The sequence below is a fragment of the Rhinopithecus roxellana genome, chromosome 15, assembly GCF_007565055.1.
Source record: "Rhinopithecus roxellana isolate Shanxi Qingling chromosome 15, ASM756505v1, whole genome shotgun sequence".
Lineage (NCBI taxonomy): Eukaryota > Metazoa > Chordata > Mammalia > Primates > Cercopithecidae > Rhinopithecus > Rhinopithecus roxellana.
In genome coordinates this window covers 5,580,687-5,606,766 of record NC_044563.1, presented here as the reverse complement: position 1 = coordinate 5,606,766, position 26,080 = coordinate 5,580,687, and the positions used below count along the sequence as shown (strand labels likewise).

Genomic DNA, 26,080 nt, shown 5'->3' with positions numbered 1-26,080 from the left:
AACCATTCGTTTCATAACAGAGGATTTTGCAAAGCAAAACAATTTCCTGGCAAATCCATTGCCATCAATCAATCCTCCCTGGCCCCTAATTGTCCTCTGCCATTTTCCCAGGAGCACGGTAAGTTTGGTGGGCAGAAACATCAAGTAACAAAGAGCTGTCCTCCCATCAACCACCCCAATCCATCCAACATGACTGAAGGTGTGTTCACTTCTTCACGAGACCTTGACTTTGAGTGAAAACTAATTGGACCCAGAGGTGGAACCTGGCCTAGGCCTTATCTCACTTTCATTCTGTGAGGGGGAAGTGAATGGCAGAGGAAATGAACGGATGAGGCGGCTGCAGTCACACCTCTTGGTTGTAATGTGAGGGTTGTTCGGGAATCCTGAGTCTAGTGAAGCCCTTGGAGCGCACACCACCGTGCCCTGTGACTCCTGGGGCCACACAGGTGGGTGGCAGTGCTGTGGACTGGCTCTGAGGGCTTCCTGGGAGAGCCGGTGGTGCTGGCAGCCCACTCCCCTCCCACAGTCTTCTAAGATGCCTGCTCCTGCGCTGTAAGGCAGAGGTGTTCACAGGCATGCGCTTTACCCTTCCTGGGTTGGGCAGAGACAATGCTTTCCTTAATTCATGTGAAAATGTAGCATCAAAGCAAGGACTCCTACTGTGCTGCCTATGACCTGTGCTCCAGAGAGCCTGTGGGGCGTTCGTCAGCCACCCCATGGCTTCCCCCTCTGACCAGAGAAGACCCCTGTCGCTGTCTCTGTGAGCATGGTTCATCGAAAAGAGCTTCCAACTCGTTTTCCACACAGGCTCTGCCACCTTCTCCCCATGCGCCAGTCAGCTTTGCAAGCTGTAGAGTGGGAATCGTGGTGCTCAGCCTCCCAGTCCCAAAGCACTGCTGAGGGAAACCCTGGGCGTGTCAAGCTTCCCATAGTGCTGCAGGAACATGGTGAGGGCTGTGCGGGGGACCAGATGTCTGTATAAACCTCTCTGGGGCAGAATTCCCAAACACAATTCTTTTCATAATTATGATTTTCATATTTCAAAATAATATTTTAATGTCAAGTCAACAGAAGAGTAAAGAGGATCATCAGAGGCCAAAAAGACAATAAATTGTGAACCCAGAGAGGTGAGTTCTGCAGCAGCTAAGTGCTGCCCTGGGGCATCTGCCAGTCCCTAAGGACCCGGAGCTTGGGTTCCAATGTGCTGCTCATGCAGGAGACAGGAGACAAAGTCTGGCTGTAAAAGGTGAGCATGAGACCAGAGACCCCTCATAAAGTGTGGATCCCTGAAAGGCGAGCTCCCCAAGGAGTGAGTCATTAGAGACAACTCCACTCCACAACAGGGGAGAGGAGAGACGCATCCCCCACGGGGAGAAAGGGGAACTATAAAGGTCTCTCCCGAGCCTGCAAGCCATGCAGATGGAGAGAAGGGAAAGGGGACAGTGACAGAAGGTTTGGATGCCAGACAGCAGAGGGGCAAGAGAACTGGTGTGGCGGACTCAAGAATGCTGAACCCGAAGTTAGCAGGAAAGAGCTGGGAAGGAGCTGTGGAAGGCTCTGGAATGGGCAGCACCAGGTTCCTCCATGGGAGAGAAAAGCCAGGTGACATAAGAAGAGAACCAGGGGGATTCTCTGCAGGAAGGCACGAGTCCCCAGACTCCTCCTCCTTCCTAAGCAGGTGGGACCCCCTGCCACAGTGGCAGAGACTACAAGTGACTCTCTTGGAGCAAAACCACGGGGTGTGGGATATGATAATGAACAAATCCAAGAAAAGTGAATGTTGGGACCCCTAGGTTTCTTCTCAGCTTCTAGCATTCTAGCAGGAGACTAGAAAAGCCTCTTCTGAGGACCCTGACAAACCCAGGAGAAAATATCTAGAATCTGACATTGAGTTTTCCCAATAAAATAGCTGAGTGACCACCCTGTGGGGGAGCTACAGTGAGCAAGCACTCAGCAGTGCACCTGCACTCCCAGTCAGCCCACCCCTCACCTACAGCCCCAGTCAGCCCACCCCTCAGCTACAGCCCCCAGGCAGCCCACCTCTCACCTACAGCCCCCAGGCAGCCCACCCCTCACCTACAGCCCCCAGGCAGCCCACCCCTCACCTACAGCTCCCAGTCAGCCCACCCCTCAGCACAGCCCCCAGGCAGCCCACCCCCACCTACAGCCCCCAGTCAGCCCACCCCTCACCTACAGCCCCCAGGGAGCCCACCCCTCACCTACAGCCCCCAGGCAGCCCATCCCTCACCTACAGCCCCCAGTCAGCCCACCCCTCACCTACAGCCCCCAGTCAGCCCACTCCTCACCTACAGCCCCCAGGGAGCCCACCCCTCACCTACAGCCCCCAGGGAGCCCACCCCTCACCTATAGCCCCCAGGGAGCCCACCCCTCACCTACAGCCCCCAGTCAGCCCACCCCTCACCTACAGCCCCCAGGGAGCCCACCCCTCACCTACAGCCCCCAGGGAGCCCACCCCTCACCTACAGCCCCCAGGGAGCCCACCCCTCACCTACAGCCCCCAGGGAGCCCACCCCTCATTCTTAAGTGAGCCAAGTGATGCCCAGGGATCTGCAGACACATTAGGAAATCTTCCAGGGTATGAAAGACAGAGGCCCAGAGAAACGGACCGTGCATGGAAAAGAAAACTAGGAGAAAGGTGGTATCAACGGCCTTAGAGAGACTAAGAAAAATTATTGATCTGTGAAACAGGAAAATGATTCTTATAAAAAACCTTATAAAAAACATCTTTTTTCAAAAAGATGTTTTGGGAAGCAAAAAAGTAATCACGGTGATGAAAGACCTAGAAAGTACAAAAACTAGAACTAATCAGAGGAGAAAGCAACAGTGGGCCAGACTAGAAAATCCAACATTTATGCAGTAAGAGTTCCAGAAATACTGAATATTAAGAATGAAGGGGATACAATAATTCCAGAACATTTCCCAGAACTCAAGGCCATGAGTTTCTGAAGGGAAAGGACCCACCTTGGGCTCCGCACAGTAGCTAGAAAAGAGACTGGAACCAAGACAGCATGAGCACATTCTGTAGCACCGGGAATAAGATATGATCCTCTATGGTTCTAGAAAGAATAAAACAGTTTTCATACAGAGGATCAAGAAAAACATGATGTCAAAATTCCACCAGCAACATTGGAAGCTAGAAGAAATGCAGCAAGGCCTTCAAACGTCCGAAGAAAAACTATTTCCAACCTCAAGTTTTACTCCCAATCTGAATTATCATCTAACCATGAGGATAGACTAAGGTATTTTTTGACACGTAAGGTCTGAAAAAATTACATCCCATATACTCTTCCTCATGGAAGCTACTGGAGAAGGCACTGTGCCAAAATGAGGCTGTGAATCCCACGAGGAAGATGCGGGCTCCAGGAGTCAGGAACCGAAACATGAGAAAGAAGCCAGTGAACCCCTTAGCATGATGGTAGAGTGGAGTCCAAGATAGGAGCTGCACGCCCGCCTGGAAACGAGCCCCAGCCAGGCAGCTCGGGAAAAGCCTTCACGACAGGACTGACAGTGCCCCCATGTCTGGGCATGTTGAGAAGACCGTTACACAACCAGAGGAGAGGTTAGGGTTACGTTAGTGTTGTGTGCATAGAAGACTAAGTACTGGGTATGAACGGGAAGGGAAAGGTCAAGAAGTTCAGGAAATTATAATTCATAAAGGCTCAGCAGGGACCAGAGTTTTCATCGTCATAAAATGTAAAGACTCAATGCTAATCTAACAAAGTCTATCTCATGTCTGGGTGTGGGAAATGTGTGTGTTGGGAGGGGTTGGTATGTGAGTGGGAGAGGAAATAAAGCTAAATCCACATTTCCCATGGTACAAAAACAATAGCTCACACCAAACTGAAAAGCCGAGGAGTAATTCAGACCTGTTATTTATACTTATGGAAGCAAATATGAAAAGATTCTGTTAAAAGAGTTGAAAGTTCCTGGAGGGCAGAGGATAAGGAACAATAGTCAGGGTACTACTATTTTTTGTCACAAGCCTGGTACAATTATCTGGCTCTCTAAACTATATGTGTGTGTGATTTGGATAAAAATAATAAACTGAGATTAAGAAAGAATAAAAGATAAAGAGATCAGTCTAGATGCAGCACAGAAAGACAGACTGCAAATATAGAAGAGAAGTTAAGAGAAACAGTCAAGAGTTAGAGGGGCTAATGTGTCTGTCTGGTGAGCATTACGGAAGGAGAGAGGAGAGAAAATGGGGGCGAGGCATCTTTGGAGTGAGGATATCCATGAGTTTTCCAGAACTGACGATAGCTGTGGATGCTCAGATTTAGGAAACCTAATGAACTCTAAGAAAGACAAACAAAAAGAAAAACCAAAGGCAAAAAGAAAATCTCAAATGCACCAGAGAACAAAGATACATTACCTAGACTCACAGCTGACTTCTTGTTGTAATGGGAAACTGCAGACTATTTTCAAAGCATTGGCAGAAAAAACCTGACAACCTAGAACTGTATACCCAGTAAAAGTGTGTTTACTCACCAAGGTCCAGGCTAGGCACATTTCTTTTTTTCACTGTATACTCTTGTGCTGAGTGATTTTATCAACTCTTGCTTTTGAAGATTTTAATCTTTTGAAGATTTTAAAATCTGTTTTCATCAAACCTGCTCTCTGTCTCACACTCCAGACTCTAAAATCCTTACTGTCTCCTTTCCCAAATGAAAGGGTGGGCTGTCCACATGTGCTCTTATCATTCCTCATCTCCCATTCATCCTTTAACCTATTGCATTCAGATTTCCTCCTCCTGCCCACAGACTCTCAAAGGCAATCAACCAGCTCCTTATTGGAAAACCCAGGGCTCTCTTCACTCTTCTTGAGAGCTTTGGACCCTACTGTGTTCCAGAACCACATCCCAGCTTCCAGTCAGAAATCTCTACCTTCGATTCAGCATGTCCAGGCCTCCACCCACGGTCTTCACCTGGACCCCTTGTACTGTTCCAGCCGCTCTCTCCTCCTGTGCCTGCTCTCCATCCATGGTGTTACCGTCTGCCCAGTAACACAGCCCCTTTGTCAGTTCTGACAATTACCTTGCTCTCTTTCCCCATATCCAAGGGTTGCCAAATCTACTGATTCTGGCTCAGAAATGTCTTTTATTAATTTTATTTTTGATAAATGTTAATCATATTTATTGTGGAATTTTAAAAAATACAAATAAGTAAAAAGAAACAAATTACATCCAATCTGAATCTCATTCCCTAGAGATGATCATTTGGTGAATATATTTCAGACTTTTTCTGTAAAACTATACATACTGAAACAAGTATATGTTGTTTGGTTACAGATTACATGTAAACAAAAATAAGATATTATACAAACTGTTTCAGTGTGCTTTTATTACTTATCAATATAAGTAATATAGATAACACCTTGCTTTTATTACTCATCAGTATGTTATGAATGTTTCCCGTGTAAATAGATTTATATACCATTTTAATTGCTGTACATACCCCACACTATAGCAGCACCTTGATTTATACAAAAATTCACTTTACACTGAACATGTAGATGTTTTATATATTGTGGAAATATAAACAATACTGTAGTAGTGGTGTTGGTCTTCTTTCTGTTCCTAGAACCATCCACCCTGCTATTTAATCTGTTAAATAGCAGATTTAAACAACAAAATAAACCAGTGAATGGATAGATAACTGCCCCCAACAAAAAGAGAATATACATGTTTTTCAAATTAATATAGAATATTTTCAAAATTGATTGCATTAGGTCATAAAGGAAGTGTTCATTAATTTCAAAGAATTGATATGCAGACTACATTGTGTACAGAGTAATTAAATGAAAAAATTAGCAATTAAAATTAGCTAATTAAAATTGCCACAGGGCCTTTGCACCTGTGGTTTCCTCTGCCTACAACACTCTTAGCATCCACTTTCAATCCACCTCCACCCAGTGAACTCCCCCTAATCCAAACACACCTCCTCAGGGAAGCCTTCCCTGACTGCCATGCTTGCTCAACACATCCCACCCCCTCAGCCCATTACTGCTCCTTTGCCACATATTCCACGGTTCCACTCTGACCTTTAATTATGTGATGATTCATACGAGAATAATCACTTTAGACTGTGAGTGCTGGGAGGGAAGGGACCATAACTCTCTTGCTCACTGCTGTCTTTCCTGTTCCTGAGATCATGGGCATTCAAAAATATTTATGGAATGAATGAATAAATGAGTGAAAAAAATGATACAATGCATCTGTTGAAAATGTCTCAAATCTGTGTTTTTTTCCTTCATTGTTACCACCCCTGCCTGGGTTCAGGTCTGTGCTCCTGCAACAGCCTCCTAATTAACCTCGCTTTCAACTTCTTCCACTTTGCCATTAGCACTAATTTTCCAAAACATAAATCAGACAAAAGTAAGCAGAGAAAAAGCAGTAATCAGAAAACGCAAAATAAGATGGTATTGTACATTCCTAGTAGGGGTGTAAAATGGTATGGCCACTGTGGAAAGATATCGTGGTTCCTCAGAAAGTTACTATACGATCCAGCAATTCCACTTCTGGGTATGTACGCAGAAGAAGTGAAAGCAGGGACTCAACCAGATACTTGCTACATCAATGTCCATTGCAGCATTAGGGTAAACAAAACGTGGTTCATCCGTACAATGGAATATTATGCAGTCGCAAGAAGAGAGGACACTGTGACACATGCTACAATATGGACAGCACTTTAGAAACACTGTGCTAAGTGAACTAAGCCAGATACAAAGGGACAGAAATTGTATGAGCCCATTTATGTGAAGGACTTAGAAGAGTCAAAAGAAAGAAAGTAAAATAAGGGTTACCAGAGACTGGGGAAAGGGGATGATGGAGAATCTGATGGGTACAGAATCTCTGATTGGGATGATGAAAAAGTTCTGGAAAAATTCAGTGATGGTGGTTGCGTGACACTGTGAATATATTTCATGCCACTGAATTGTATACCTTAAAGGTTTAAAACAGTAAATTTTATGTTATGCATATTTTGCCACAATCTTAAAAGACAAGGCACAGAGCAGAATGTATGGAATGCTGCCATCTGAATGGGAAAAAGGAACCTAAATAAAAGTTAAAACTTCAAAAAACAATTAAGTTGCTACAAATAAGTCCCTATGTGTCAATAATCAGACAAAGAATGCAAATAGATTAAAGAAACCTACTGAACATGGGTTATTAGATTTGCTTTTCAAAAAATTCAGCTATATTTAGCTTACAGAAGACACACCTAAAACAAAACTGCCACACAGAAAGTGCAAAACTAAAGGAACATTCTAAAGCCTAACTCACTAGTACTGCACTAGAAAAGAAAACATGGTGCAGCAACATTACCGTCAGACAGGAAAGAACTGAAGGCAAAATGCGCCAAGATACAGAGGCATAGTCATTAACAACTGATGGGATAATTCACCAAGATTGTTACATAATTCATGTAACAATCTTGAATTTGTATGACCTTCATGCTATAGATTTGAAATATATAAACCAAAATAGAATTATAAGGAAAAAGGAGACAAATTCATAATCTTAAGTGAGGGATCTCAACACATCTTTATCAAAAACATAAAAATCACACAAAATTGAATAAGCAATTAGCAGATTTAAACAACAAAATAAACCAGTGAATGGATAGATAACTGCCCCCAACAAAAAGAGAATATACATGTTTTTCAAATTAATATAGAATATTTTCAAAATTGATTGCATTAGGTCATAAAGGAAGTGTTCATTAATTTCAAAGAATTGATATGCAGACTACATTGTGTACAGAGTAATTAAATGAAAAAATTAGCAATTAAAATATCATTTAAAAATATATACACATACATACAGATACATACACGTATATACAATACAAATGTGGACACTATGAAATGTATATCTAAATAACTCATGAGGCAAAGAGAACATTACAATAAAAATGACAAGCTATTTCAAATGGATGATAGTGAAAGTACTGCCTATCAACTCTTGTAAGATGCAGTAAAGTAGTCCATAGGGGTAATTTATAGCTTTAAATGAATTTCCTGAAAAAAAAAAAAAAAGATTTTAAAGGTTGAAATTAATAAGGTAAGCAGTTAACACAAAAAGCTAGTAAAACAAGAGAAGGAAATAATAAAGACAGCAGTAAAGAGCAGAAATTAATGTACTTCATGAACCACAACCAAGAAAATCAATAAAACCAAAAGGTGGTGCTCTGAGAAGGCTGACAAAATAGACAACCTCTCCTGGAACTGATCGAGAAAGTCTAGAACAGGTCAAAGACCATAATTATAGATACAGAGTTCATCTTTAAATATAGAATATATGAATAAATTTGAAAGTTTTGAGAATTCAATACTTTTTAAGAAAAACATATCAAAATTGACTCAAGAAGAAACAAAAAAGAAAATATTAACTACAAAAGAAAGTGAATGAGTAACCTATCACCTTCACCACTCCAACTCTGATAGACACCAAACCCAGAAAGTTTTTCAGACAAGTTTTTTCAAACGTTCAATGAATAAATAAATCCTACCTTACCCAAACTTTTTTAGAGGCTAGAGAAAAAGAAGCCAGTGGGATTGGGATGGGGAAGCCTTTTATTAGGCAATACAATATTGATACCAAAATGAAAGAATGTATGAGAAAGAAACATTACAGGTGTATCTCACTTATGAACAAAGATTCAAAAATCCTAAAGAGCTAAAGCTTGCTGTGCATACAAAAGATAATATTAGATCTTTTGATACTAATATTGATATTATTGATATAGATAACATAATGATCAAATTGGGCTTAATCCCTGGAATGCAAAGGCAGATTAACATTGGAAAGTTTGTTGTCATAGATATGAGATTAAAAGAGGAAAACAATCTGATCATTTCAACAAATACATAAAAAGGCACTCAATAAAATTCACCAGTCCCTTATTATAATTCTGATAATTAAAATAATAGCAAATTCCTTAGGAAACTAGGAATAGAAGGAAGCATCCTTAACCTGAGAAGGGCACGTAACAGAGAAGCCAGTCAGTCCTGCAACAGCCACTTCCCCTTATCCGACAGTGGCAGCAACTGTAGTGGAGCATGTGGTTGGCTCACCTCAAGAGTGCATCTCCCAGCTTCCTATATAGTTGGCCTGACCACATGACTAGGCTCTGGCCAAAGGGCTATCAGTGGAAGTGATTTTGACAACTGCTGGTCTTGCCATGAAAGGTTAAGGAGTGTGCACTCGCCCTCCTGTTTTCTCTTCCCCAGTGTCTGGAAGATGAATGTAAGGGTAGGGACTGGTGCAGCCTTCTTAGACCACAAAATACAAGCCCTCCATTGAAGATGTCAGGGCAACTAAGATAGAAATCTGAGACGATAATATTGATTAGCCCCCACACTAGTCCTGAAATGGTTGGAGTTTTGAGTCTCGGTTATAGCATCTGAGTACGTATTCTACCTAATAACGGCATCTCTCAAAAACCTACGGCAACTATCTTATTTAGGGCAAGGCAAGGGAATTTTAGAAGTATTTAGAATTTAGGAGCAATTCAGCAGTGCCCCAAACCAGAACTTCCATTCATCACTATGAGGTTCTAGACAGTATAATAAGGCAAGGAAAAAGGAAAAGAGTACAAAGATGGGGAAGGTATCACGGTCCAATATCTGTGACAAGATCATTGTTTAAACAGAAAGTTGAAGGAAATCCACAGACAAATCATTACAAACAAGCAGCAAGATTCACGCCTGGAGCAGGATTGAGAACCCCAGATCAGACCCATATGCAATCAAACCCTGAGAGCTGATGGGGCTGCACTGCAGATACTGTGGACTGTGTCTGTGTTTTGCCATATATGGTGCTAGACAATTGTCCACATGGAAAAAAATAAAATTGAATCCCTACCTAATGCCATTCATGAAAATCAATTCCAGGTGTTTTAAAGCTCAATGACAAAAGCAGAAATGTAAAACTTTTAGTAGAAATTCTAACATCACATTTATCCCACCTTGATCTACATTGCAGTGAGCATCATTCCATTAAAGGCGCTGTCCTGGAGGTGCAGATTGCCTCAGTGCGGGCACACTGGCAACACTGCAACACTTTTTGGGTCATCCTGCCCTGTGGCTTGCTGAGAGGGTAAAACGATAATGTTCAAGGAATACTCATGATACCCTCTGTCAAATTCACTTCCCACAGGCATATTGAATCCTGAAATTTTAGAGTTTTGTGGTTGAAAAGACCTAAAACACAGTTTTGCTTTTTGTTTTTGTTTTTTTTTTGAAATGGGTTCTCACTATGTTGCCCGGGCTGGTCTCGAACTCCTCGGTTCAAATAATCCTCCTGCTTCAGCTTCCCAAAGTGCTGGGACTGCAGGTGTGAGCTACCATGCCCAGCTCAATGACATATATTCTAAACTCATTCTTAATTCACTGGCCATCCTGACATACTGCTTGCTATAACACACTTAATAACATTGAATTAAATAGTTAAAACCTTTTAGATGGCTATTTGAACTGGTAAAAAATTAAGGAAACCCAAGAGAGGGTAAAATTCAGAGGGGCCAAAGCTGAAGCCCGAAGCAACCTCTGAAACCTCTGCTGATCCCAGCAACCAAAGGCGCTCACTAACTGCTGGGCGGAGGAAAGGTGCTCACTAACCGCTGCGCGGGGGAGAGGGGGAGCCACGACAGCCCTAGCAATGGCAAGCACCTGCAAGGACATGTGCAACCTGCTGGGCTATGCTCTAGGTGCTTTACATATATTAACCCCAGTCGAAGGCACCCTTGGCGTAGAAGGTCTGCTGTGGGATCTACACATGGACCAGAACTGCGGAGGGCTCTACCCTGGGAACAAATGCCCTGAAAACAAACAGCAAGGAAATGTGTGCGTGATCCTGGCTGGTGGGAGGGGAGGAGGCTCACTTCAAGTTGAAATCTGAATTCATACTGTGCAGCCTAATAAAAATAAATTAGCCAAAAATTATAAGTCCTCGAAGTTGGAAGTGCCACCAAGCTCCAAGTGGAAGCAAACAAACCTTCTCTGAAGAGCACATTCTCCAAACAAGCCTTGAAGAACCCCCACAGGGAAAGGCCCAGTGATTATAATTCACAGTTAAAAAAATCACAAAATACGTGAGGTCCCAACCATAAGGAGAAAAATTCAAGAGATGAAACAAACACAGAATGAGACAGAGACTTGACTTTAGTTAGGAGCTACAGAGAAGATATTTAATATTTTTAAATATAAAATAAATCAAAAGTGTGAGTAAGCAACAAGAGACTACCAAAAACATGACCATCCAGATTTGACCTCCTGCTCCATCAGAATTCTGATGGCAATAATTAATCTAGTTAATCAGAGACTAAAGGCCACGTGAAGAAACAGCATTACAGACCGTACAATCTATGCCTGAAACCTTAGGGTTGGGGCCGGGCGCAGTGGCTCACACCTGTAATCCCAGCACTTTGGGATGCCGAGGTGGGAGGATTCCTTGAGCTCAGGAATTTGAGACCAGCCTGGGCAACATAATGAGACCCTATTTCTAAAATAAAAAAATTTTTAAAAGCTGGCTTGTGATCTCAGGAGATTGAGGCAGGAGGATTGTGGGAGTCCTGTCTCAAAAATAATGAAACTGAGTCTGGATTTTCTTAAAGTCAATCAATATATGAAGGGCTAATTAAAGCTGTCCTAAAAGGCTGAGTGCAGTGGCTCACGTCTGTAATTCCAGCACTTTGGGAAGGTGGGTGGATCACTTGAGGCCAGGGGTTCAAGATCAGCCTGGCCAACATGGTGAAAACCCATCTCTACTAAAAATACAAAAATTAGCTGGGCATGATGGTGCATGCCTGTAATTCCAGCTACTCGGGGGACTGAGGCATGAGAATTGCTTGAATCTGGGAGGCGAAGGCTGCAGTGAGCCAAGATCACACCACTGCAGTTCAGCCTGGGCAACAGAGCCAGACTTTGTGTCAAAAACAAAAACAAAACAAAAAACAAAAAAAAGTCCTAAAAATTATCTACACTCATGGTATAAAACCAATCCTTGCTTTTCTGAGAGGAAGAGAACTCTCTCCATTCTAGTGGACAGTGTTCCTTCTCACTCTATGAAATAATTGTCCAAAAATGTATAATCTAACACTTATAGGCAAACCTCATTTTACTGTACTTTGTTCTATTGGGCTTCATAGGTAATGCTTTTTTTTTTTATAAAACAAATTGAAGGTTTGTGTCAACTCTGCATCAAACAAGTCTATTGGCGCCATTTTCCAAGAGCATGCGCTCACTTCATGTCTCTTTATCACATTCCTGTAATTCTTGCAAAGTTTCAAACCTTTTCATTATTGTTATCCCTGTTATAGTGACCTGCAATCCGTGTTCTTTGATGTCACTAGTGTAATTGTTTTGGAGTACCACGAGCCACATCCATATAAGAGCACGAACTTAACTGATGAATGCTGAGTGTGTTCTGACTGCTCCACCAACTGGCGGTTCCCTGTATCTCTCCCTCTTCTCAGGCCTCCCTATTCCCTGAGACACAACAATATTGAAATTAGGCCAATTAACAACTCTACAATGACCTCTAATGTTCAAGAGAAAAGAAGAGTCCCATGTCTCTCACTTTAAATCAAAAGATGAAGCTTAGTGAGGAAGGCATGTTGAAAGCCAAGATGAGCTGTGAATCAAAGGAAAAGCTTTTGGAGGAAATTAAAAGTGTTACTCCAGTGAACACACAAATTATAAGAAAGCAAAACATTGCTGACATGAAGAAAGCATCAGAGGTCTGGAGAGAAGATGAAACCGGCCAAAGCCTAATCCAGAGCAAAGCACTAACGCTTGTCAATTCTATTAAGGCTGAGAGAGGTGAGGAAGCTGCACATCAAAAGTTGGAAGCTAGCAGAGGCTGGTTCATGAGGTTTAAGGAAAGACACCACCTCCATAACAGAAAAGTACGAGGAGAAGCAGCAAGTTTTCCAGAAGATCCAGCTGAGATCATTGATAAAGGTGGCTACACTGCACAACAGGTTTTCAGTGTAGATGAAGCAGCCTTCTATTAGAAGAAGATGCCACCTAGAACTTTTGCAGCTAGAGAAGAGAAGTCAATGCCTGGCTTCAATGCTTCAAAGGACAGGCTGGCCCTCTTATTGGGATATGATGCAGTTGGTGACCTTAAGTTGAAGCTAATGCTCATTTCCCATTCTGAAAATCCTAAGGCTCTTAAGAATGTTGCTAAAACTACTCTGCCTTGTGCTTTACAGATGGAACAACAAAGCCTGAATGACAGCACATCTGTTTACAGCATGATTTACTGAATATTTTCAGCCCACCGTGGAGACTACTACTCAGAAAAAGATTCCTTTCAAAATATTACTGTTCATTGACTGGGTACCTGGCCCCCCAAGAACTCCGATGGAGCTGTGCAAGGAGATTAATTTTGTTCTCATGCCTTCAAACACAATATCCATCCTGTAGCCCATGGATCAAGGCGTCATTTTGACTTTCAAGTCTCATTATTTAAGAAATACATTTCATAAATCTATAGCTGCTATTGATAGGGATTCCTCTGATGGATCTGGGCAAAGTCAATTGAAAACCTTCTGGAAATTATTCCATTCTATGTGCCATTAAAAATATTCATGATTCAGGCCAGGTGCGGTGGCTCAAGCCTGTCATCCCAGCACTTTGGGAGGCCGAGACGGGCGGATCACGAGGTCAGGAGATCGAGACCACCCTGGCTAACACGGTGAAATCCCGTCTCTACTAAAAAATACAAAAAACTAGCCGGGCGAGGTGGTGGGCGCCTGTAGTCCCAGCTACTCGGGAGGCTGAGGCAGGAGAATGGCGTGAACCTGGGAGGCGGAGCTTGCAGTGAGCTGAGATCCGGCCACTGCACCCCAGCCTGGGCGACAGAGCGAGACTCCGTCTCAAAAAAAAAAAAAAAAAAAAAAATTCATGATTCATGGGAGGAAGTAAAAATATCAACATTGAAAGGAGGTTAGAAGTTGATTCCAACCCTCGTGGATGACTTTGTGGGGTTCAAGACTTCAGTGGAGGAAGTCACTGCAGATGTAGAAATAGCAAGAGAATTAGAATTAGAAATGGAACCTGAAGATGTGAATGAATTGTTTCATTACCATGATAAACTTTAATGAATGAGGAATTGCCTCTTACAGATGAGCAAAGAAAGTGGTTTCTTGAGATGGAATCTGCTCCTGGTGAAGATGCTGTGAACACTGCTGAAATGACAATACAGTATCTAGAATAGTCCATAAACTGAGTAGATAAAGCAGTGCAGGGCTTGAGAGGATTAACTCCAGTTTTGAAAGTTCTACTGTGGGTAAAATGCTACCAAACAGCATCACATACTACAGAGAAATCTTTCCTGAAAGGAAGAGTCAGTTGATGTGCCAAACCGCATTGTCTTATTTTCAGGAACTGCCACTGCAACCCCAGCCTTCAGCCCCCCACCACCCACATCAGTCAATAGCCATGACATTAAGGCAAGACCCTCCATCAGCTAGAAGCTGACAACTCGCTGAAGACTCAGATGATTGTTAGCATTTTCTAGAAATAGTGTTTTTAAATTAAGGTATGTACTGTTTAGATAGAATGCTATTGCACACTGATTCGACTACAGCATGTTTATAGTTATATAAACATAATTTCTACATGCATTAGGGAACCAAAAACCTTGTGTGACTTGCTTTATTGTGATTTGCTCTGTTGTGGTTGTGGAGCTGAAGCTGCAGTACCTCCAACGCATGCCTGTATGTTGCTGCCTACACCAAAAAAGGCCTGTTATAAACGTTTTTATATTTTATATTTTACGTTAAATTATTAAGTTTTATATTTTACAGTTGCTTTAAAAAACTACATAGCAAATCAATGTTTAACATATACAAAAATGGTTAAGAAACACATTTGTAACAGTACTGGAAAGGTAGATGTTAATTACTTTAAAAATCTGGCCAGGCATGGTGGCTCATGACTGTAATCCCAGCACTTTGGGATGCCATGGCGGGTGGATCACCTGAAGCCAGGAGTTCGAGACCAGCCGGGCCAACATGGTGAAACCTCGCCTCTACTAAAAATACAAAACTTAGCTGGGTGTGGTGGCAGTTGTCTGTAATCTCAGCTACTCAGGAGGCTGAGGCAGTAGAACTGCTGGAACCCGGGAGGCGGAGGTTGTAGTGAGCCAAGATTGTGCCATTGCACTCCAGCCTGGGCCAACAACAGCAAGACTTCATCTCAAGAAAAAAAAAAAAAAATTTAAAATCCATCAATAAGTTTTCAATAAAATAATCAGAAAACATTTAACTACCTCTTCAGTTTACATCAGTACCATTTTAATCATGCAGATTAATTTATCGTTTAAAAATAATTCCCAATTTTTTATGGCTAATGAAACAACAAAAAGTTGGGATTCATTGTTTCAAGTTTCAGGGGTAAGCACTAAGAGAGGAATTAAAAAGTTCCAGCTCTATTTGGAGGAGGAAGATGACGAGTAAAACCCTTGTCTACCACAGCAAGAGGGCAGGAGACAATCTTTACAGGTGTGGAGGTTCCCCCAGGAAACCTGAAAGCAGAAGTTGCTAACAGTGGAAGCTTCTTGGAGGGAGACAGACTATGGGGAGAAGTGGAACAGGATATTATCACTTTCCACTGGAGCCTTGACTGTAGTAATCAATTTTTACCCATGCCATCACTAAAAACAAATACAAAAAATTAGCTGGACATAAGGGCACATGCCTGTAGTTTCAGCTACTTTGAAGGCTGAGCTGGGAGGATCACCTGAGCCCAGGGGGTTGAGGCTGCAGTAAGCCACGATTGCACCTCTGCACACCAGCCTGGGTGACATAGTGAGACCCTGTCTGAAAAAAGAGTTATAAAATAAAATAAAAAATGCTGTCATGTGTTTTTCTCTCTGTTGATGGCCAATTATAATAACAATCCCTCGTAGCCTGTATGCAGCAGAGACTCCCATGAGAGTAGGACTAACTCGCACTAAGAAAATTACATTCCATTGCCTCGTGCTCATGACTTAGTTGTGGGGAGTAAAAAGGTAAAGGAAATGGAAAGTTATTGATGGCGATGATGCCACAAGTGCGAGTGAAGCAAGCAACGGAGGATCCCCTGCTTCTGTTCCTTCACCTGAGCCAAGTGTCTCCACATGAGGACAGGTGGCATGTATGGAGAGACACCAGCACGAGGCCAGGGGTCTGCCACCAAAAGACCTCACTGCTTGGGTGAATTTACCTATTCCTTAGCTTTTCCAAAAGCAGAACACAAACTTTATTAGTATTTCCAGAGATGACTGGTTTCTCAGTGATGGATTGATTCCAACCAAATCACAATGCATTATCAGAATGTCACGCATCGATTTATGATGGAAATAACATCCTTTTCCAGTGCCCAAAATATTCACATTCTTTCTCCAAGACCTCTCATTTCTCAGTATGGAGCTACTAGGAAGCTAAGTCAATGGCCCGACAGTTGCATGTTGAGCACAGAATTCGAGGTGTGTAGCCATCGAGTAGATTGGGAGGGCTCTAAGTCTCTTGCCCACCGCACACAGCACTTCCCTGGAGAAGGCAGCTCCGTGCCCTCACACACGGTGCCTCTGTCACCTGCCAGCACTGGACACACTCTGGGCCTCCTTTCCTCTGTTCCAGTGCTGACCGACCGCCCTCGTGACGGTCCATTCTTTCTTATGTGCGTCGGTGGCCAATTAAGCTAGGAAGCTGCTTCTAGACAAGAAGCTGTTTCTTTGGCCTTCCATTCTGATGTAATTCAAGTTAAGCCTTTCTCAGAGTCATCTGGTTTCCAAGTCCTTAGGAGTTACCTCACTTTGTCCTCAGTTACGGTCTACACCCTGCTCTAGGCTTCATGGTCATTTGACCTGCCTGGTCCCCCACACCCAGCCAGCAGCTGAGCAGCCCCCACCCCCAGGAGCCCACCACCCTGCACGGCTCTGTCCTCTGGACACCACCACCTGGTCCTCCTCCGCATCCGACATCTCCATCTGGGCAGGCTGCTCTGGCTTGACAGCGTCACAGGGTCCAGGCTTTCTTCCTCTGTCCTTCTTCCTCCTTACCCAGAGCTGCATCTTTAGTTTCCTCATCAGTCGTGTCATGGCGTTTCCAACGTTCAGAGAAGTATATGGCCTCATAGACTAAACCAATGATAGCTCAAATATTTTCAGACAGTCAACCCTATACTGTCTGCAATTACTTTTTAAAAATCAATTTGTTTTTCCACTTTGGTTGTGTGAACTAAGTTTCATGGACTTTTGGATTTCTACCCACGGGTGCACCCCCACATCACTGTCCCATCACCGGGGCTGTCAGTGACTTCAGCAGGAGCTCTGCAATGGAAAAATCACGTGGAGACTGTGGTTAGGGTCGTCAGACATTGGGACTAGGAAATGTTCTCCCTTTTCAACATGTAACTTAAGGCTAGGCAGACATAAGAGCAGAAAGCGAGCAGCCCGCAGCAAGAGCTGAGGGAGGGCAGACAGCACAGACACCAGACGCCAACTTTCGCAGGGCGGCTGAGGAAACTGATGCACCCAGTGCTGTCAAGCATGGCAATGAGGTCCGCCTCCTACTTCAGCCACATCGTCTACTTCCAGTCCCCGACTCCACGTGACAATCGGCCCTGTCATCCCTTGACCACACCTCCTGGCTGGGGGAGAACTTTTCTGAGAAAATTTCAATGTAGAGTAAACCAATTCATAAAACTTTTTAAAAATAGGATGTGGAAATATTACAGTTAACGCTCAACAATGACATGGTTAGCACTTGTCTGAGGGGCTAGAGGATGCGAACCAAAACCCAAGAAAAATTACGCCCCTTGAAGTGTGAGCCACTAGTATCTTGACTAAATTAGTTGGCCAAGATAATACCAAAAATCCATACCAGGTTCATGCAAAAGTGGCTGCTTCTCGCTGGTCTCGCTGTTCTGGACAATGAGCATCAGGACAAGGTTGTTGAGAAGTAACTGTAACACGTGCAGTGCTGGCCATTCTGGTTTCTCTAGACTCTGCTCCACTTACTGACTTCTAAGCAACCTTATTTCATATTTAATAATGAAGGATTTGTGATTACTTACAATTTCAGACACTGGGATTTGGTACAGTTACATGGCTTTTTAGACTTTGTGTCCCATGAACTAAGAGTTACTCTATAAAGATTAAAAAAGAAAATGTATTCAGATGGTTACTCCTTATATAGAGAATTAGCTAAGCATCTGGTGTTTTTCAACACATTGTGAGAATCTCAACACCAGATAGTTATAGGTATTATTGATAGATGCCTAATCATGAAGTGGGAGTTTCCAATGTGATGCAACTAGCGCCACCAAACGCAGCCACACATGCTCAGGGAGTCAGTGTGTGTGTGGAGTGGTATCCTAAGGCTGCTCTCCCTTCCCAAGATGTCTTCCAGGGAGTCAGTGGTGTGCGGAGCAGGGTCCTAAGGCTCTTCACCCTTCCCAAGATGTCTTCCTGGGGTTCTTCTCCCCCTGACCTGTTTAAACCTCTATTTTTTTTTGTGCTCCTCTCCCCACCGAACAGCTCTTTCCCCCCCAAAAATCTGAATGCTAATAGGAAGTACACATTAAAGAACAATAGATAAAGCGTCGTTCGTCTTCAGATATACCATTGCTAAAGCAGTCCACGCTGTAATATTACCAACAATATCAAAGCATGTTAGTAATCACTTAAGTGTGCCATGTGATCACTGGGGACTTTCCTCATTTTAGGAAGGGATTATTACCACTCCTTCCTAATTACATTTTGTGATTAGCTCAGAAGTCATCTTCAGGGGCATTAGAGAAGAAACAAACTCCTCCTCTAATGTATCTCTGGGTGTTGCTGAACGTGAGGGCAGCTGCACCTTAAACCATCGGGAGAAGTTCCCAAGCATTGCTCAGAAGAGACACTCACCAAGGAGCTCAGAACATTTGCAATGGAAGTGGTTCAATAGGCTGTGGTGACAAGGAGGGGAACATGTACAAAACACCATGTGACAAAAAACAAACTAGATGAATTCTAAACAAATACAGCATTTGATTTAGAATTCTGTGACAGGGCTGTCCCTGTGCCCAGTGTGGGCGTGCATCTGTATCAGTGTGCTCTTTGAAGTCATGTACACAGGTCTCATCTCTGCGACGCACTGGCCACTTCTGAGCAAGGCTGTATCTTAGTCTTGGGTTTCCTACCAGAGCTAGAACAGCACCTGGCACACAGTCCGTGCTTGCTGTCAGCCTCATGCCATCTCATGGAGCATAGGGGTTGGTAACTAACACAAACGCCCTAAAGAGAGGCAAAGTCTTTGCCCTGTCCTCTGTGCTCTGAGCGCCTGCACACTCAGCTCTCTTGACTGGCTGTCGGAGCTGAGGTCAGCCCCAAATCCCCCCTCACTTGGCCTGCCCTCACCTCACTGCTCTGGTGTGCATGATTGACTGGTCTTCCACTCCTGCTCTCACCACCTGTGCCTCTCTTTAGTGACCCATCCTGCTCCCCATGGGAAACAGCTCATGGCACCTGAAACTGGGGCAAGCTGCTAACTTTGACTTCTTCTGGAGAAAGCTACCATTTTAGAGATAAAGACGATGTCGCTGAATACTGTATTAATTGAGAATTCATCTAGTTTGGTTTTTCCTTTAGAGATAGAAGAGTTACAGCTTTCCGTCCTCATGGGTGCCTAGAGGTGGCAGGTCTAGCTATCCTGCCACCTGGCCTGTCCACCCATGGGTCAGACCTGGGCCTGTTCAGAGGGGGCTCTGACAGCTACTTCACTGCTCTTGTCCTTGGCCCTCTCAGACCTGCCCTGAGCTGGGGCACAGGGTGGACCGGCCCTCCCTGTCCAGAGGAACGAAAACTGTTCCCTTGAGGAAGTGGCGTGGGGGCTTGTGGAGGCAGTCTAGTGGGGACCCACTGTAACTGTGGAGGGAGGGTGACAGGCTCACGAGTATCTACAGAGGCAGGAGGAGGCCAGTAGGCATTTACTAGAAATCACTGCGTGGCCAGGACCATGGTCAGTGCTTCAGGGGACACCAAGGATAACTATCTATTTAACACATGGTGCCTGTCCTGGAGGAATCCACCAAGTCAGCAGGGACACGAGACATAGGCAATGGAAACAGTACAGCACATAAGAGAATAATCCACCAGCACACTGTGCAATACTGACTGTAAACGCCACAGAAACTCAGAATAATCAACCAGCACACTGTGCTATACCGGCTGTAAACACTGCAGAAACTCAGAGGCAGCATAGTTCAGCATAGACGGAAGAAGTGAAAACCAAATGCTCTTGAAGGAGGTGGAACTTGACATCAGCTTTTAAGGCGGCAAGGTTTCTTCACTATTGCTCAACAGGATGGCCCAGTTTAAAGAACACCGTCAGCAAAGACACGCATCAGGAATGAGCACGGAGTGCGGGGCAGTGACGGTCTCTGACTGCAGTGGACACTAAGTGGAAAATCACTTCCATGGCTCCAGACAGACTGCTCTGTCAGTGCCCATCTAAAAATTAAAGAGTTAGAAAAGATCTGGACAACTCTGCCTCAGAAAAGCCTTCTAAAAAAACTACACCACAACATGATAACCTCATCTTTAGCAAAAAAATTTCCAGAGAAGCGGACTCTTGAATATTCTCTATTATGATGTTCATTATGTTACTAAGACCAGTAGCAACAACAATGTGTCAGAATTCACATTTATTACCAGATTGGTAATGGGATTATTAAAGCTACAGAATGTCAGGACACGGATTTGTATTAAAGAGTTTTTATTAATATGATAAGCTAGTTAATAAGTTAGCCAGTTCACCCCCCCAGCCCTAACAAATGACCATCGGGTCAGCTCGCACGCTCAGCCTGCTGGCCTCCAGCCTGAGCTGAACTGCTTCTATGGCCTCTACTAGGTTAGATACGTCTGAACCACACTGGGCTGACAGTCTTGGTTGGGAACTCACACAGAATGAAACAACCAGCAAAACGTTCTCTGATTGCTTCCTTACCACTAACAATAAATTGGTAGAGATTCCAGCATATCATCAGTATTACAGATGTCGAGATAAAAATCATCAGGCCCAATTAAGTGGAGAGGCATCAGATCAAGTAATTATGTGCATAAAAAATACAAATACACATCTCAAGTTGTTCCTGGCACACCATTTACAATAGAGAAATCTTTTGTAACCTTCAAAATAAAGAAAAACATGTGACTGATAGAAAAAAATCTAGTATAGATAGAGGAGGAGGAAAAGGAGAGAAGAAGAAGAGCAGAGGGAGGAGAACAAAGACGAGGATGAGGGGACGAGAAGAGGAAAGAGGAGGAGAAGAATGGGGAGCAGGGGGAGAGGAAAAGGGGGAAAAGGAGAAATAGTTGCCCTGAAAACTCTCTTCATGACTGCTCCTCTGTGCAAATGCCCACGGCTGCACCACGTGGAGGCCTCAGAGGGCACTGTAACTGGGAGAGTACACAGTTAAAGTATGAGAAGTATCAAATGTCCTTGAATGTTCTAGACACAATACAGCTCAGAGTGAGTCAATACTATTGACCAGATGCCCCCAGATTACAAGAAAAATGAGTATCTTCAGAACTGTGGCCTTTTAGATCATCCTGTGTAATGTATCAGCAGAATCTGGAAGTTGCTGAAGTCATTTTGTTTGGTCCAGAAATGTTAACAGCCATGATGAGATGACCAATTACAATGATAGCAACTGCACCCTCACCGATCCATCACACCCAGAGAGTGAAGCAAGCAGCACGGCCCACGGTCTTATTCCGTCAAACTCAGTAAAAGTTGTCAACAGCCTGGGCACACAATTACAACAGCTAAAGGAGCCACTGCAGAAGCTGAAGCAGCAGTGCCAGGGAGAAACTCAGAGGCAGCATAGTTCAGCATAGACGGAAGAAGTGAAAACCAAATGCTCTTGAAGGAGGTGGAACTTGACATCAGCTTTTAAGGCGGCAAGGTTTCTTCACTATTGCTCAACAGGATGGCCCAGTTTAAATAACACCGTCAGCAACCAACACCCTTCAGTGACCACGAGAGCTGATAGCGTTGATCAGTTCCAGTGTGTTTCCAGATTCACAGCCTTTCATCCCAGCCCCAAACCACTGTCCTCACACTTACCAAGGCCATCACGAAGCCATGCCCGATGGCAGAACTCTGCAGGAGCCTGGAAAGCACTAGAGGCCACGGGCTATATCCTGTAAGGTGTTTGACTGCTATCTCTCAGGCCCAGGGTATGTGTTTGTCTTAGACTGTGGGCCAAAAGAACTGCTGCAGGCAGGCCAGCCACGCCTGTAATCCCAGCACTTTGGGAGGCTGAGGCAGGCGGATCATCTGAGGTCAGGAGTTCAAGACCAGCCTGGCCAACATGGTGAAATCCAGTCTCTACTAAAAAATATAAAAATTAGCCAGGTGTGGTGGTGGGTGCCTGTGGTCCCAGCTACTCGGGAGGCTGAGGCAGGAGAAGTGCTTGAACCCAGGAGGCGGACGTTGTTGTGAGTGGAGATCATGCCACTGTACTCTAGCCTGGGTGACAGAGCAAGAGTCTGTCTCAAAAAACAAAAAACAAAAAACAAAAAACAAAACCCAAAACAACAACAACAAAAAAAAAACAAAAAAACAAGAGAAAACAAACAAACAAACACACACCTCCTGGAGGTAGGAATATGCTGATCTCCATAATCAACTACAGGGCTCAATGAATGGAGGGGGTTGCCCAAACCACTGTTAATACATAAATGTTAACCTGACAGTTAACCAGCTGATTAGTTTAATTAGCAACAATTATAAACACAAGACAAGGCAAGAAATAGCAAGATGAGGTCCCAGATAAGTACAGCCTATGTCCACCTGGAGATGTGAAGTCAGATCGTGCATTAGCACCTGCCATAGAGCTCGAGCCAACTCAGCACAGAAGGCAGCGGGCAGAGGCGGCTGGAGGGCACTCTGCAGCTCCCCGTTCATGCTACGTGGCTGCCACGCCATTATTTACACGGACTGACAGCAAAAAAGAGAGGCCAGCACAGTTTGAATCAACATGGAATGAAGACAGAGCTATAAATGGCAACAAGCCTCAGAAACACTGACATAGGACAGCGGACAGGAGGACAGGGACAGATACAGACTATGGGCCAGACTTTCCAGCAGCGTTTGCAACCCCAGCGAAACCAGACACAGACAGCAACACTGTTAGTGGCACTGCTGACAGTAAAAACATTTCTCAGAAGTCATGAAGGTGTGCAGTGAAGCTCATTTTACAGTTTAGAAGAAAATCGTAAATGTATCCAAAAGTCTCTTAAATTCTTACATTAGAGTGACAACGTATTGCTTCTAATCCTTACCCAGCCCAAGTTATTTTTGGTGGTCCTGGAAGAGTTGATCCCGAGGGGAAAGCAGACCCGTTGACTACTGATGGTAAGGCTCCCTCAAGCTGTTCAAAGTCAAAGGCAAGGATATTTGGAATTAGCCAGGCTCTTTAAAGTTCCAGTCAGCCAGTCCCCAGATAAAAATGATTCTTTTCTCTAAAAGTTTACATCACCATCCCTTTATAACCATGTCTGGGTCTTATTACCACAAGGAATCCACTTTCACTGGGCAGACTCTAGTGCTGAGGTGTGTCACAGCCCTGCCTGGAAGTGTGCAAAAATGCAGGGCTGGCCTCCACGGGCTGGAGGCCGTCCATAGCTGTCACTCAGCTGGCCAGGGGTATTGTCATGGAACTCTTTTTCATTTTTATAGGCTATCAATTGTGAAATACATTTAATGACAAATTTCCATAAACTAGAAAGTTTCTTACAGAGATCTTGACATTTGAAGTCTTGTTGGCAACCATGATTTTTCATGTATTGAAAAAAAATATTTTGTAACCAGTTTTAACAAATTCAAAAGCAATGTCATAATCTCTGCATTGTCCACGTTCTTTGCTTTCCCAGGTCTCATCTTTCTTTATGTTACTTATTAGCATGGCCTGTGGAGGCTGTTCACAGGGAAAGTAATAGGCAGCAAAGCCATCACTGGCCTACTTCTCTTCTACTCAGTAGCTTGAAGAAATTAACAGTACTAGATACAATTAGGTTTTCAGATTATGTGCATATATCACAGTTAAACCTCATATCCTTGTCCCCTCCTCTCTCCAAAAATGGAAACGTATCTTTAAATAAATTTATTTTTAAAACTTTAAAAAGTAGCCGGGCGCGGTGGCTCATGCCTGTAATCCCAGCACTTTGGGAGGCTGAGGCGGGCGGATCACGAGGTCAGGAAATCAAGACCATCCTGGCTAACATGGTGAAACCCCGTCTCTACTAAAAATACAAAAAATTAGCCGGGCGTGGTGGTGGGCATGCCTGTAGTCCCAGCTACTCAGGAGGCTGAGGCAGGAGAATGGCGTGAACCCGGGAGGCGGAGCTTGCAGTGAGTCGAGATGGTGCCACTGCACTCCAGCCTGGGCGACAAAGTGAGACTCTGTCTCAAAAAATAAATAAATAAAATTTAAAAAAATAAAAATAAAAAGTATAGTCTTAGAAAACAAAATGCATGTTGTATTCATCCTCTGCACTTCCTCCATTCTGTGCCCGATTTAAACTGTGTGTCATCATCATTCATTAGGGCTGGAAGACACTGAGAACGCCCCCTGGTCCCACTGCCTCATTTACAATCAGTCTTGAGTCCCCAGGCTTCTTCCCAGGAAACCCCTTCCTGCTCTCCTCTTGCTCGTACACAGAAGGGAGTGCTCACAAGGCCCTGAGATGGGTGTCTCTTTTGCCCTTACCCGGACACCTAACTATGAGGCCCCTGTCTTCAAATGTCAGTCTGAAGAGTTTTGCATTCTTTTAGAGAAAGGATGTCATAGTTCTCAGGATTGAGGCAATTATTCGCATAAACCAGGTAAAATTACTTTTTTCCCCCTTTGCTTATTTAGCCCCAAAGTAAAGCAGAGACATCTCTTATGTACTCCATAGATTGTAAATCCAGGGCAACTTTATGCTGGGATCCACAAGTTTCTTCAGCAATGTTTGGTCCTCTTGGAGTGAAGGAATCAACTTGGAGGAAGGGCTTCTCAGACTCTGCTGTGTGCACGAGTCATCCAGGGCCCTTATGAAAATGCAGATCTGATCCAGGGGGTCTGAGTCTCAGGTCTGGGGTGGAACCTGAGGTTCTACACGTCTTACCAAGCTCCCAGGTGATCCCAACAGTTCTAGTCCATGCGCCACACTTTGGGTGGTAACGCTCCAAAGAATATACAGAACTGGGGTCTGGCGAGGAAGCAAAGGATTCTCGGGGAGCAGCAAACGCATTGCTAAAAGAATTGTCCTTGAGGTCCATGCTGGATAAGGGGCCAAAAATGGGGACGATAATAAACAGTCAAGGAAAGGTGGGGGAAGGTGAGGAGACAGCAAGTTGTGGCCAAACGGGTGTTTCTTATGTAAGGTCTTAGAGGTGAAAGAGCAAGTGCAGTGTGTGCCTTCTGGACTGATGGCTGAAACAGCAGAGAAAGGAAGGCCAGCAGCGTGGAGGGGGCCAGCAGGTAGGAGGGTTCTATGAGGTTCCAACACAGACTCCACCTTGGTGCTTGCCAGATCCCGGCTTACACTCACCTCCTGCACTGATAATACTCTCTTTTCTCTTGGCCAATATATCACTTGAGAAGTATTTACTCACTAATTCAACAAATATCTAACTCAATTTACACTCACTCCCTTTGAGATCTCATCTATGCACATGGCTTTCAACATCATCTATATACTAGGACTCCCAATCTCAGCCCTCCTGCCCAGCCCTTCCTCACTCTAAACTCCTATGCAACATCTTCCGAGGCATCCCAAGTTTAATATATCCAAATGGAACTCCTGGACACCTTTGAAAAACTTGTACCATCTCATCTCTGTTGGTGGAAACTCCATCTCTCCAATCACCCAGGCTGAAAATCTTGGGGGCATCCTTGACTCCTCTCTTTCTCTCACATCCTACATCCAATCCATCAGCAAATCCTGTTGGCTCAACCTTCAAAGTATCCCCAGAAGCTATTTCTTGCCACCTCCACTGCCACCACCTGATCTGGGCCATCGTCTCTCCCT

The 26,080-nt window shown here is 44.0% G+C and overlaps 1 protein-coding gene across 1 annotated transcript in view; it reads right to left on the bottom strand.

Moving 5' to 3' along the window:
- TESMIN (testis expressed metallothionein like protein) overlaps positions 1–26,080 on the bottom strand; it is a 47,880-nt gene that overhangs the window by 7,864 nt on the left and 13,936 nt on the right. The window contains exon 6 of the mRNA XM_030918212.1: positions 23,348–23,436. Coding sequence (XP_030774072.1) covers positions 23,348–23,436 — 89 coding nt within the window. The remainder of the gene's footprint in view (positions 1–23,347; positions 23,437–26,080) is intronic.